This window comes from Agelaius phoeniceus, chromosome 5 (assembly GCF_051311805.1).
Source record: "Agelaius phoeniceus isolate bAgePho1 chromosome 5, bAgePho1.hap1, whole genome shotgun sequence".
In the NCBI taxonomy this organism is placed as follows: Eukaryota; Metazoa; Chordata; class Aves; order Passeriformes; family Icteridae; genus Agelaius; species Agelaius phoeniceus.
Genome location: NC_135269.1, coordinates 67238233 through 67253010, shown reverse-complemented (window position 1 = coordinate 67253010; position 14778 = coordinate 67238233). Strand labels below are relative to the sequence as shown.

General features: G+C 40.1%; 1 protein-coding gene across 9 annotated transcripts in view; it reads left to right on the top strand.

The window, feature by feature from the left end:
- CDC123 (cell division cycle 123) overlaps positions 1–14778 on the top strand; it is a 51520-nt gene that overhangs the window by 19846 nt on the left and 16896 nt on the right. For 6 of the 9 annotated variants that reach the window (XR_013182508.1, XR_013182506.1, XR_008534095.2 and 3 more), the window contains exons 10-14: positions 3141–3169; positions 8206–8334; positions 10084–10221; positions 11035–11062; positions 12768–12998. Coding sequence is in view for 3 of the 9 variants with exons in the window: in XM_054631024.2 (XP_054486999.2) it covers positions 3141–3169; positions 8206–8334; positions 10084–10221; positions 11035–11061 (323 nt within the window). In the remaining 6 variants the exon portion in view is untranslated. Of the gene's footprint in view, positions 1–3140; positions 3170–8205; positions 8335–10083; positions 10222–11034; positions 12709–12767; positions 13349–14778 lie in introns of those variants that run through there. The other 3 variants (XM_077179236.1, XM_077179237.1, XM_054631024.2) reach the window with 2 other exon arrangements.

The following is a 14778-nucleotide window of genomic DNA, read 5'->3' as shown; positions in this document are numbered from 1 at the left end:
ATTGGCAACAAAAAAAAAACCTGGAATAGGCTGGAGCTCTCCAAGAAAACACAAGAAATGAGTGAAAGATCCCTTCAAAAGGCATAATAACTTTTAAAAAAAGCTTTTCCCCCTTATACTTGAAAATAATTTTTATGCCAGAAAAGCAAGGTAGGAGATCCTTGACAAAAGGCATTCAGTAGTGAGAAGAATACTTATTTATAAAGATGTTGTCAGATGTTTGCTGCTAAATTATTGATGTATTCCTTGAATAAAGGATTTTTAAGCTTCTTTCCAAGAAGTTTTAATTATTTCTTCTAGAATATCAATGCACACCAGGTTAGGTGCCAAAACCTTTGAATAAAGGCCACAGTATTTGATACACCTAATCAGTCCAAGTAAATTGTGTTGTTCTCTAAATGTGAAGTCTTTTGCAAATTTGATTTGAAATAGTTTTCTAACATGGTTTAGTGATAATTGAATGGTGTTGCATCATGATGGGTGATCAATAGTAGTGAAAAATATGATGAAGAAATTTAAATTAGGTCTGGCATGGCCCAAACTTCAGCTCAGCAAAAACCCATAAACATAAGAATTTTCTGGCAGTTTTATTGTCATGTCTAATGCTTTGAAAAGTCAGCCTTTAGATGTGTTTTTAAGCATTATTAATGGTTTTACTGATACACCAGAGAAGTCAAATAGATCTGTCCTCTCTTGACTGTCTGAAAAAGGTACCTTCAAGTGCCAGTCTCTGTTATATTGCAGTTCTTCATAATTTGACTTTGCAAAGCTGCTCTGTTTCAGCCCAGAGAAGTTCTCATGGACTGTTGCTTGGAGAAGACCAGTAGAATAGTACATTAATTTAATAAGTCCATTACATTTTGAAGTAAGATCAGTAATATAGATCTGGCATTCTGGTTACTGCCTTTTAATTTTCCTCTGTGTCTCAATGTAATTTTAGCTGGTATGTAATCAACTGATAGATAAGAATTCAGGGCACTCTTTTTGGAAATTGATGCCTAGATTTAGGCTCTGAAATGCCTGGCTGGTGAACTGAAAGGTCTGAAATGTCATCTTATGTAAAGGGTGCCATCTGAGTTGCCTTGAGGGAAAAGGAGGTTTCAGGGCAACCTTCTGGCATGAAGGTTTGTTAACCTTTTATTCTTAGGCACTAAATGCTGGTCCATCTGCAGAGAAATGCCATGCAGAAAATGTTTTCTGTGTTTTTGTGGGTGGGTTTTTTTTTAAAATCACATTGCATTTATCCCCCATCATCTCCCTTGATCCACTGCCTGGTAGCATATGTGTTGTTAACAATAAAAATCTGGGTTTGCTTGTTTGTTTGCTTTTAAAAGGAAAGGTATTACAGCTTTTTTCCTGACTTCTTGTTTCATTGGGGATTTTGATGCTGTTTGCTCTGCTTTTTCCAGTTGGTCTGGTAGCATCTCCAGATGGAAGAGTTGAGTCAGAGCAGCTGAAGCATTGCAGAGTCAGAGCAGTAGGATAACAGATGGGTGAATGCTTTATAAATACTTCTAAATTATGTTAGAGCCATCTAAATATCTTTGGTAAGAGCCCAGTAAGAGCAGTGCTCTGGAGGTGTTGATAGTGCAGAGCTGGGCTTTGGCTTTCCCTCTGTTTAGAGCAGTTTCTGGTGAAGTTTCACTACAGTCTCACTGGCACAGGCCACTCCTGCTCTGAGAGTGGGAATAATTCAGGTTTTCTTCTTGTTCAGTGTTTGTGAGTGTCCTGAACCAGTCACCAGAGTGCAATCAGTCTGAATTCCAGCTGTGTGAATCCCAATAAATACTGCTAGCCTCAGTGAATACCATGGGCTTGCTTTAGGCTGACAGGCCTCACAATAGAAACCCCCAAATGCAAGGGATATCTTTTGGCTATCACTAAGGAGAGGATGTGGTGCAGGCACTAAAAGTTCAGCTGAACAGCTGGAGAAGAAATCCTGGGGTTCCTGCACCCCCCTTTGCATTGATGACTGGCTTAGCCACTGAGGGCTTCTCTTCCTGGGAGAGCAGAGCACTTAATCCTGGAGTGCCTTTGGCATTGACACAGCCCAGCTTGTGCAAAAGCTGTGAGGATTTTTGGGCTGCATGGTAAAAACCAGCTACGTGACTGGCTTTGGCTTTGTGGAGTTGTGGTTTGCCCTTAGCCCAGCCAACTTCACATGAAATGTCAGATTAAGCTTTACATGCAGGGATGGGATCAGTCAACATCCCTGTTCCTGACAGGCAGCTTCCTGAGACTCAAGTGTTCTGCAGTCACATCCTGAGTTTAATTTATCCACATGTATTGGGAAATCTCTTAGCTGAAATATTCCCTTATTAGTGAAGGAAGTAACCATATAGCACTTGTCTGAGGCTTTCTAAATTTTTTTTCCCTTTCTTCCTGCTAAACTGGTACAAGTTTTGCATGTAGCCATGTCTGAGTGCTTCCCTGTTGATTTCCCTAGCTCAATAGAAAGACAGCTCAAAGGTTTGTTTAACCATACAGAACAGGAGCTGATGGAAAGCTGCATATACAGAGTCATGTTTAATTAAGCCAAGGGGAGGAACAGCAGTGGAGCCAGGCAAGGCAGCTTTTAGTCAGTCACTGAGTGGCAAGGGGGTTGTTGGAAGGATTTGTTGATATTAATTAGGTGTGCTGTGTCTGCTCTGGGTGACATCAAACATGGCCATTTCGCTGCCACTGACCCCTTTGTTCCTACAACCTGTTTGTCTTGTTAGCTGCTGAAATTCTAGTGTCTGGAGCAGGAACCTTCTCTTATTAAATGTTTGTGCAGTGTCCAACACAGTGAAGTCTTGATCCTTCCCTGAAACGTCTCTGTTCTGCTCTAAACAAAACAGCAGTAATGTCAAGGATAAGCTCTCTGGGCTAAGAGTTTATCAGATATTCTTCATGGGAGAAAAATCAACAGAAGAAACCAGCATTAAATGGAAAAACCCAGCAGCTGATTTCCCAGTGCATTAACAATAGTTCTTGAAATGTTTCAGCTCCCTCTTAGAAGTATAGCCAATTCTGGCTTGCAGTTCATTAGACATATTGACTTTGCAGATTGTGCTGTGTACACAAGTATCTATTCAGATTTAGACATCTTCTGTGAAATTATATATCTTTTACAATTAACATTTTTTTCTCCTTTTCAGTTGTTTTTGATGTGTACAGAGACAGCAGGGTAAGTGAACAATAGGTTGTCTATAATTGTTTCTTCTCTGAAAACTTGAAATGTTACAAAGATCAAGCAAGTAATAGCTTTGTCTTCCTAGAAGTGGTCCTGGAAAAAAACAGCCAAACAAACAAAAAAATACCACTAAAGTAAAAACCCTGACCAAACAAAAACACCAAGCAAAACCTACTTGATGTTAATCTGTTCCGCAGATCTTTCTCTGTGATAAATGCTGTCTACAGAAGGAGAATAATAGCATTAGGGGTGTAAATATGTCTGTGCTAGTGATGTAATTATTTAGTTAGTATCTTCCAGAGGAGTTGTCTGTTCTAAAGCACAGAACCTAGGCTTTGACTGCAATCTTCTCAGTTCTGTGAATCTACAACAGGCAGCTTAGTTTTTATTATGACATGAGAGTCCTTGCTGCAGTAATTTAGAGTGGAATAGATGATTTCAGGTGGAAGGGACCTACAGTGGTCATCAAGTCCTACTGCTTGACCAGTTCAGGGCTGACTGAAAATTAAAAGCATGTGGTTATGGGTGGTGTTCCCAGGCACATGGTGGGATTTGTGGGGCTGTCCTGTGCAGGGCCAGGAGCTGGACTCAGTGGCCTTGTGGGTCCCTTCCAACTCAGGATATTCTGTGACTCATTAAGGGCATGCTCCAAATAGCTTTCAAACACAAAAACAGGTTTGAGGCATTTTCTTTTAAGACAGATATTTCCTTGGGCTTTATTTCTTTTTTCCCTGTGTTTGTTTTTTCACTACAGCATTTGAACTCATCAAAATTATCCTTAACATTTCTTCAGATTATCCTTGTGAGATTGGTTCATATCTGGAAGCCTAGGATAGGGATAATTGTCTAGGATAGGGATAATTGTGTGAATGTGGTGTGCCCAGTTTGTGACAGATGGAAGCCAGTTTTTTCTTTTCAAGCTGCTCCAGCTGTGGTTCTGAGAGTTGGGCAGATCAGAACCCTCAACATCCAGACAGTGATGGAGTTGGGGAGAAGCATCCTGCCTCAACTACTTGAAAGATATGTAGGTGTAGTGTTTAGGGATGTGGTTTAGGTGTGAACACAGAAGTGCTGGGCTAAGGGTTGGATTTGATGATCTTAAAGGACTTTTCCAACCTAAATAATTCTATAGAGGTGCCAGTATCAGAGTTAGTAACCTTGACTTCTCCTAGTGTGACTGGGGAGAAATATTTGGTCAGATGAATTGTGCTTGAAAGGCTTGATTGGAGAGAGTCTTTATTAGAGTTGAGTGTATTGGAAGTAAGTCCTGATTCTCATTCTGAATGTTGTTTTAGTATTTTGTAATTGTGTAACAGTAAATCATGCCATAGTTTACAAAACAGGAACTGTGTCTCACGTGGAAAACAACGACTGCACCATTTCTCAATTTCTCAGCCCAGCTTTTAATGTTGGTACCTAAAACAAAGCTGTGGGCTAGAGCAGCTCTGCTGTAATTGAAATTACCTGCCCAGGCTCAGATTGACAGACATGAGGATGCTGTCAGGGAAAATGAGGAGCAGCACTTGAGCATTGAACCAGTTTCTGCCGTTGGGTGCTCTGCCTCGTAGCTGAGGCATGAAGAGAAATTACTTAAGTAAATGGTTTCAGCCTGTGGTATCTCAAATGAGCAGTGTTTCTTCATCTGTCAAGATAAAATATATCTGTTTGTAGATTTCTCTCGGTGGATTCTACCCTCAGGTCTTGTAAACTGCCAGCTAGCCCTTTGTGTGTCAGATGCTTCTCCTTTCACACGTACTATTGTGGTTTGCAACTGTGTTATTCATCGCTCCCTTGGCGTGTGAGTTACAGGCAGCACAAGAATATTGTGAGCATGATTAATTTCCAGAGCCCGTGCTCCTCATCAGGCTGGTTGCACAGCAACCTCACCTACAGAAGGAGGGAAATGTTCACTGACTGCTTGTTTTAAATCCTTTCAACTCTAAATATTCAGCTTGCTTGAAGAAGCAAGTTGTTGTTACTGTTGTAAATGACAGCAGTCTCCTCCCCGTGCTCACTTCAGTTGCTTTAGAGCTGTCTGGAGTTGGCTCCACAGGTCCTGCTCACTGAATTGGAGGGGGGGGTTCACAAAAGCCTGAGAGTTGGCTCTGCTGTTGCTCTTTGCTGTCCCCCAGGTGTGAACAGCAAACCAAGTTCAAGACAAGTCACTGTGCTAAGACAGAGCAGTGCAAGGAGTGGCTGCAGAGCACTGCTGGCTCCCAGCTCTTGAAAAGGAGCAGAGCAGTGCTTGTGTCTGTGCCTTGTGAGCATTGTCACTGTGCAGGAAGGTGCAGCTGGAGTTAGGGAGATGTAACAGTTAAGTTTGCATTTTATCTGTCTCTGACTTCCTTTAACCAACAGGCTTTGTCATGGGCGCTTCCTTTCAGTGCCCTGCTGCTTAATGCCTTAGCAAAAAAACCCATGAAGCTGACAGGGTGTGGTAAATCTATTGATTCCTTCTTCTAGGATGAGAAGAAAACACCATGTAGTACAAGTAGGGGAATTTTTTCCCCTCCACTTATGCACAACATTTTTTTTTCCTGGCTTGTGCATTTCTCTGCTCTTGTACGGCAAAGATTGCTAATAGCAGGCAAAAGACAGCAGACAAACAGCCTTACTACTGCTTTTTAGATACACAGTGCAAATTATCTGAAACTGTATTTAAATCATGACATTGCATGTAAGACTTGAGAGAGAATTTCATCTTAAGAAAAGGCAGTTTGGTTACTGACCCAGGGTTATAGACACTCCTTTTAATGAGCCCTGAAAAGAGAGATTGAGTTTGTTTTGCCACTTGTCATCAATTTGCAGCTAGCAAAGCTCAGTGCAGATTTAAAACCATCTTAAGGAAACAACTGTTGCACTGCTGTCTGCAGGGGTGGAGGAACACTGCTGGGTGCTCACAAAAAAAACATGTTGCTTTCAGTAGTCTCAGAATCAATTTTCAGTTTTTTCCGGGTACATTTATTCTCTAGAAAAACGACCTTAATGTTCCTGAGAAAAAGCTGAGCTGGATGTATTTGGGATGAAGAGGAATTTCTGTGAAAGGCTTTCATAGGGAAGTATTAGGTAGAAATATTTCTGATGCAAGGAAAGATTCTCTGAACTGCTGAATGAACTTTGCCAGCCATTGCTTCTGTGTGTGATGAAATTGGTTCATTAGCTTGTTTTTCTGGAGTGATAGAATGAATAGAATCTAAACCCACAGATTCTTGGAGCTGACAAGACACCCCCATTAGCAAAAGTAAAAGACTGTTTATCATGAGAATTTGAGGAGAACCAGGGATGGGAAAGGACAGCAGAGCTTGCCACACTGGCTCTCTGCTCTGGTGGTGCCAATACTTGTGCAGGGGTGTTGCAGCTCAACCACGCAGATCTGGGCTTGCTCACCCTTCCAGAACAAATCAGAAACCACTCAGCTCTGTGCCCCCCAGTTTGTAGTTTCTTTTGTAGCTGTCTGGTTTCAGCACTTTTGTTTCTGTGCTTTGGCTTCTTAAAATGTGCTCAGTGAGAGCTTAGACCTGCCCTGAGACAGACACCTGTGAAAGCCTGTGTGCAACCACAGCTCCCTGCTGGGCTGCTGGCCCAGCTCTGGTCTGCAAGTCATAACCAGCGCTTTCATCTCTGCTGGGACTCCCCACACCTGCAGCAGGAGCTCACTGGGGATGGTAACAGAGGCACCAGGACATTTCTGCTCACAGGTTTGCATCACTTGCAGTCCCACAGAGTGTCAGTGCCTGTGGGACAGCTCAGGCTGGGGGAGGCAGTCTCCATGTTACTCTCTGCCGACGCTTCCAAAGCATCTTTGTGTGCTAGAAACCAGATGGCTGTAGTGTAAATAATTGAATGTATTTCCTGCTTGAATCGAGATAGGCAAGATCTTTCAAAGCCAGAAGATCCTTCAGAAAAGAGGAGAGAGCAAAATTAATGTTTAGTAGCTACATAGTCTCCAGGTTTCTTTTCCAATTCCAGTTGATCTTTATTATAAACACAATAAAACTCTTCAGCCCTGCTTATGTTACTGCAACTTTTTCCTTCCCTGTTTGATAGAACTCATTTCTTCCAGATGCAATACTGGTTTTGCAAATTTTTACTAGCAGCTGTAGTCACATTTCCTTATAATTTATTAGTGTTTTATTTTATTAGAGTAGTTGATACTTCCTTGGGCAAGAGAAGATGGCCCAGTGCTGGGGGTGTCTCTTGAAGTGCCTCAAGGAACACAGACTGTTTCTTCCTCCCCCACATGTCTGTTACTTCTAATACATCTTGTCAGTCTCTGCTTTCGTTTTTCAGTTGTAAAGCAGCTGTGCTGTTGTGCACCCTACCACAACTGTTTGGAACACAGATGTATTAAAGCTGAGATAGAAACTAGTGTGGACTGCTAGTAATGGCTATATTAAAAAAGCCTTTAAGTTATTCATTATTTATCTATGTCTCTACAGCATCTTTGAGGTTTCATGAGCTCCACCATTTTGCAGACCCTGCTCTTTGTTTTTAGGGTCCCTTGTAACACCAAGAATAGCAATTTTTCTGGAGTGCTGGATGGTGCAGTGTTGCTGAGGTGGTTTTTCATGGAAAGCAAAATTCCTGTATGGGTTGTTTGGGGTTTTTTTGTTTGTTTGGTCGTGTTTGCATTTGGGTTTTTTTTGTGGTTTTTGATTAGTGCTCTCCCCTGTTCCTTGTTCATTCTTTCTGGGGATCTTGGTGGATCATGGGGATTAGCCAGAACTTTGGTGGGCTCATCTGAAAACATTCTGGCATAGAACTAAATTCAGTTTATTTGAGCTCTCTCTGATCTTCTATTTAAAAAAAAATCAAAGTAAATTAATACATGATAGCTTGCTTTGATATAAAACTCTATGAGGTAAGGATGTTAGAATATTTTAAATGTTTAAACCCAGGTAGTTTCAATTTTGACATCTTTTTATCTAAAGACCAAGCATATTACAATAATCTGACTATATGTGTATTTTGATTTTTTTTTTCTTTTCTCTTGTTTGCTTTGTTTTAATTCATCTGTGGTTCCTTTGCAGGGTAAGATTTGGTTAATAGATTTTAACCCATTTGGTGAAGTAACAGACTCCCTGCTCTTTACATGGGAAGAACTCACCTCTGGAAAAAACTTGAAAGGAGACCAGAGTGAAGGGGAAGCAACAGAACAGGTGAGGAAGGCTGAATAACATCCAACAGGATTTATGGCCTTATTTTTGCTTTCTTTTGCTCTTACAATCAAATTGTGATGCAAGTTCCATTGAAGTAAAGGAAGCTCCTGTGACATGTAAACTCTTTGTAAGTAGAATCTACCTTAGAGTTAATCTCAACAAGTGTCACCTGCTGGTTTTAGATGCCTGCAAGGGAATTTTTAGTTCAAACAGTACAAGCCCATATTGCAGCTTTGACCCCATTGCAAAGAAGATGCCCTGAACCTTGCTTTTACACAGTTTTAATGCATTCCTTCCAGTTTGCCTTAAAATCTATTACTCTTCTATATAGTCACTTAAATTTCTACTTGGTTCTTGATATCTGTCATGCAGTTTCCCACATCTCCAGTTTTATGCTTGGGGGAAGACAAGCAGAAACTCAGAAGCTTAACTTCTGTCTCTTCCTCCTCTGGAATACCCTTAGCAAAGCCTTGTCCTCTGGTTGAACTCCCAGGACTTGCAGAACAAGGCTTTCTATCCCTCTTCCAAGCCACATTTCCTCTGTAAAAACAACTAACTTCCCATTAATACAGAAAGGGAGAAACAGACTTTATTTTTTGTATTCCAGCTTTTTTTTTTTTACTGCATCTTGAGACAGTGACCTCACATCCTAACAAGTCCTTGGGCAGCTGGGAAGGAGATAGGAAGTGGTGTGTTAATGGATCCTGGGTTATTTTCTGAGGAGAGGTGGCTGGCCAGTGTGGGCTTTTCTTTATTTCCTGGCTGTTGAACTGCATTAGAGGTCACTGAAATGACAAACTTCATGGAGCTGATTTTAACATGACTTTAGTCCTGTGGCCCTTTCCATAACACATTGACAGGGACACCCCACTCCAGGCTGTCCTTCAGGCCATTGCCTCTGTCTCACCCTGGGGCTGTTGCTGTATGAAACCCATTCCATGAACCCTCCTGTGAAAATCTGTGTCTCCTTTGTTAGAACACACTCCCAATTCAGAGCTGTCTGTGGGACACATGAATTTTCATTCTGGGATTTCTTTTTCTCGTTGCCAGATGCTTTGCACAGTTTTCTGTAGTTCAGTCTTGGATGAAAAGTAGAATAACTTGTCTTCATGTTTCATCTGACATCCAGCCATGTAATCTGGTGTAAAGTTGCTGATCTTTCTTAAAATGAAGCTGTTTATTGCAGTACAGCATGTCAGTGTGTTGAACTGAAAATTGTATCATTCTCCAAAACCTGTTGCTACAATTCAGCATTTAGAGATCTTTTTGGCCCTTTTATAGAGGTTTTTTTTTCCTTCAGTAAGTAAGTTGGTTGGAAAATTTAAATTATAATTTCAGTAAGGTTATAGTTGCAAATGTTTTTAAACTGTGAAGACAAATCTAGGGGTTCTATCAAAAAGATTTTTCTCTATCCAGATATGTATCTAGATACTATTGCCCAAAGTTCCTTATAGCTTCATTATTACAGCACTGTCACAAGCATGAATTTATTAAATGCATTAATAACTGATGCACTGTAGAAACTTTAAAGTGAGGTAATGAAAGCCATTATTTGACTGTTTAACATGTTTGACATTTCAAATTGCTCCTAAGTGGGCAGAGGTTTTATAAGAAAGCTACAATTTTTAGAAAGCTCAAGTTTAGTTGAGTGAGTGCCAAATAAACTCATTGGCAGCGTGACTCAGTCTCAGGAGGAGTCCCAGGAACATTTCATATTCATGTCCACTGTTCTTATCCCCTTTTCCAAAGGATTATCCAGTGTTCCGTTGTACCAACAGCAAAGTCACCGTCCAGCCCAGCCCCTACCTGAGCTACCGACTGCCCAAGGACTTTGTGGACCTTTCCACAGGAGAGGATGTTCACAAACTGATTGACTTCCTAAAACTGGTAAGAAGTAGCAGGAAAAATTCTCTGACCTTCTACCTTTGTCAAATGGAAACACCAAAATCCCTGGATCTGTGCTTTTGTTACTAACAAAGTGTAGAAAATTACAGAAAAAGCAGTGTATGAAGCCATCACACAATGTATTGTTGGGTTGATTGTTTCTGAAGTGATGAACAAGTTTTTTACTGCTCTCACTTTGCTTAATTAATTTTATTTTTATGGGAAGCAATGAATGTATTTTGACAAATCTTACTGAAGGACTGAGTTGTTTCCTTTCTTACTGAAATATAAATATGAATGTAGTATGAATGGAAATGTGCTTTTTGAATGCCTGGAGCTAATGCTTTTAACTTTTAATGTTTTCAACTTTTTTCTTTAAAAGTTACAAGACAAATATATTAGGAAAAACCATGATAGAGTTGTTCCTTTTTCAATCTGCTTTCTTTGTTCTTTTAATGCACAGTGGCATGAGGACATGAGTAAGTTATGGAAGGGGAGGGCAGGTTACCTGCATCTGTATCACTGACTCTTGCCAGCACTGTGATGTTTTCTGGTTCTTGTGTATTCCATGAGTTAATGGACTAGGCAAATCTTGTTCTTTACTGGAAATAAAATCCTATAGTTCAGGATGAGAGAGAGGGTTGATATTGCTCTGTTCCATTTGCTGAAAAATTATCTCTTACTGTTCCAAAAAATCACTTAGAAATGCAGTCACTGTCTAATCCATTGTATCTGGAACACTTGACATGATTTATTAGTGCTCTTACTTCAGATAACTGTGTCCTAACATTCTGAACTCTCCTGTTCTGTTGACAGAAAAGAAATCAGCAAGAGGATGACTGAGGTACCCAGAAGCATTACATTGAATTACAAGCAAGAAATGTGGCAAAATCTGTATTTAGCATAACTATTAAACTATTGATTTAAAGAAAACCTGCTTTTTATAGTTAATGAAAGACCTGAAGAGCTGTTCATCCCCAGTGTCTGTTGGTTTATAGAAAAGTGTAGGGAAGCTTTTTCAGGGAAACATGAAAGGTCAGGGTGAGTTCTCACTGGATTCCAGGTGCAAAGAAGCAACAGCCTGAGTGCAGCTGAACAAGTGCTTTCCATTTCTCATCATGTGAGCATTGATGCCACTGAGCTACGCCTTGGGACTCCCCAGTGTAAATATGGCAACACACAATGCTTGTGCAGTAACAACACGGAGCATTCTCTGCATTTAGGCACTGTCTTGCTTCATATGTAGTCACAAAGAAAAAGGAATGTACCTTTTTATCTGTAGTAACCTTTTAAAATTGTAAATTGATTTTGTTTTGGGAGCACTTCTCTTTATGTAAAAAAAAAATTAAAAACGGAGAAGGGATTTTTTTTCTTTGTTACAAGGACTAATATTTCATTTCAGAGAACAGCTATAGCTGTAGTAAACTACTTAAAGTTTGGAAATCTTACATATTGGGAATTTGAAATTCTGAATGCATTTAAAGTAAAGTAATATTTTCACAGTTGCTGAAGTGAAAAGAAATTCATTTAACTTCACCAAATTTCATTTCATTTTCATAGTAAAGCTTTCTTGAAACCTGTTTTTTTTAACATGATTACATACTAGACATCATCTGTGACTTTAATCTACATAATTAACATCAACCTATAATTTTATATACAGACTCAGTCTTCTTTCTTTTGTGTCTCATCTCTGAGTTTCTTAGGAAAGCAATTATTCTTTCAGCTCTTAAAATTCTGTATTTGTTTGGTACTTCATGTTTTTTTGTATGAAGGGAAGCTTGGCTAAATCTGGGGAAACAGAAGCTCTTGTTACCAATTGCTGCTGTTTGGGAGGTGGGGGAGGACAGTTTGAGGTGAATCACCAGCTGACTTTTGGATATAGGTGTTTGTATGACATCAGTAATTTATTAAGAGTGTGCAGATGCCCATTGAAACAAAAGGACATTTGAAGAAGCTCATAACCCCTGGAAACTGGTTCCTATTTCAGACCAGTTATGTGATACTCTGTGTGTGTGTGTGTGTATAAAGCTGTTTGTGTTTCTTTGCCTTGCTTTTGCTGTCAGATTGGAATGGTGCTTGGTTACAATCTGTTCTTGGATGTTAAATCTGAGCTAAGTTGTTAAATTATTACCTAATGTCTTTATTTAGCTTCTGTTTTGAATGAAAACTTACTCGAGTTAAAGATTATGCAGATTGAGAATCCACACATTGATGAAACATCACAGATGAAAGCTCCTGGAGTCAGAACAGTCTGCCCTGAATTGAAGCATTGTTTGAAGCATTGGAACCTGCTTCTCAATAGCTTTTTGTATTCAAATTAGATGATATTAACTCAGGGCTGGGCTATACCTAATCCTCCCATACTGCAGGATTTTGGATGAGTATTTTTCACCCGCACCAGAGAGATAATTTCAGTATAAATATCTCTAAATTGGTAGGAACCTCAAAGTGTAAAAAAATAAAGAAAGCTTTCCTCTTCGTTTTAAAGTTTCTAGCCATAATTTAAACTATTGTGATGATCTAACCACACTTCTTCCTTTACACAGATGGTGCCCTGGAACTTCCAATGGATCCATAAATGCTTCTAAACTACAGATTATTGTCTTTAAAAACAAAGTCTTAGTTTAAAGCTGGAACATAGTTTCCCACCTCTTCCATGTAGACTCCACAAATTAATTTACCACTTCCTCAGCTGTCTTTGCTGAATGTTCACCAGAACATATTTGGTGATGGGACCAGTTTGTTGGGAGCCTGTGCACTCTGGAGTGTCCCTTTAGGTGGGTAGGCTTGAGTTTTTCTCCTCTGTGAAATCTGAATTCATGGGCTGCTCAGCCAAGCTGAACTGCAGTTCAGAGTTGCAGGAACTTGTCCTGCTTCCTTTGGGCTAACTCCTAGTGAAGCACCTTAAAAGGTAGCAGAGCAAAAATACTGGCCCTATGTTCAGAACTGGTACAGAAACAATCCCCAATATAAAAATATAATCTACAGGATCAGGTCCCCCAAAATGCCATATCCTTACAGTTTAAATACCTACATCAGCTGCACTTTGCTTTTTTCCCCAACTTCAGGTAATCAAACAGTGAATTTTATTTGGCTGTTAAATTAAAGATTCCTCTTCTAAAAAAAATTTTCACTCTATATGTCCTTTTGATCTCCTAGGATAATTAACATTTTCCCTTTGGGGAGCAGAGGGGGCTAATGTTGGTAGATTAAAAATGCTTCAGATCAATTTTACACTGAATAGTACATCACACCTTTCTATTTCATCATAAAAGCAGTTTCTGCCTCTAGCCATCATATACAGAAATTTGAAAATACAAATTTCCAGTTGTTCAGGTCCTTGTTCATGGGATTTAATTACATCATCACCATTTGCTGAGTAAAGGCCAACTGTATACTATATATTCCTAATTATATGCTTAAAACACAGTGTGAAGATGCTTGCAGTCTCATCTAGATGACAAACAGAAGTTTCAGAGGGAGGTAACATGCAGTCATTTTATACAGATCCTGTGCCTGCCAAACCCTGCAGCAGTCTGGCTTAGTCTGATGGCTCCAGCAGTGAGATTCAATTCCTGGGCTGCAGCTCTGCCAGGAGTGCCAAGGAAAAGTCCTCAGTGTATCACAGCCAATGCTTGTGATGTTTAATCTCCCTGAGGGATAGTGGGGATCAGGATTCCTGTAACCCCATAAGCAGCAGTTGTGAACATGTCCTGGCTTAGTTGAGGATTTGGAGTAATGCTCCTGTCCCTCTGGGCTTCAGACTGTCCATGCTGTTTGTTCTCTTTTGAGTCTTCTTTCTCCAGTGTTGTCCAGGTCTTTCCTCATCCCTCAGCCTCTTGTTTGGATAAATATTAAGATCAGAATTGGTAGCAGCAGCAGCATGGATAATACTGGGCTGAATTTTAAAACCTCTCTCTATGCAATTTTCCCTCCCTCTTACAAAGACACTTTTTTGAGTGGTGCTCTATAATACCTAAAAAAACCCCTAAACTCTAAAAGCAGGGGAGAAATACCCAGGTCCGAGTCTCAGTAAAATCAGTAGCACTTGTTGGATGCTGATGACAGATTGTAAAAATCCACATCTGACACCCTTGGCTAGAAATGTCACCTGTCTCATTGTTACATACTCACCTGCTGCCCATGTCCAGGGTGCAGAGGAGAGGTGCCCTGTGAGATGCAGTTCAGGTGCTCATTTGAACAACAGAGACCCTTAGACACTCCTGCTTTCAGGCTTTCAGGTGAGCATTGCCAGGTGAAAGGACCCCAAACCAGATCAGGGACACTGTGGAGATGGGTAATGCATGGCACAAACCTTTGTAAAAATCCTTCTGTACCTTTGTGCATGGCTGAGTTCAGCTTTCACAAACTGTTCCAAATGTGAAGTGTCAGATGGCCAGAGAGGAGCACAGGGTGTTTGTTAGTGAGCATTAATAGTCAAATCAGCTTGGCAACTGGTCATTGATTTTAACCTTAGAGGCCAGAAGTATCAATTCTGGTTGTATTTGGACACATGTTACATTTTGTACATTAGTTCAATAAATAATACTGAACTAA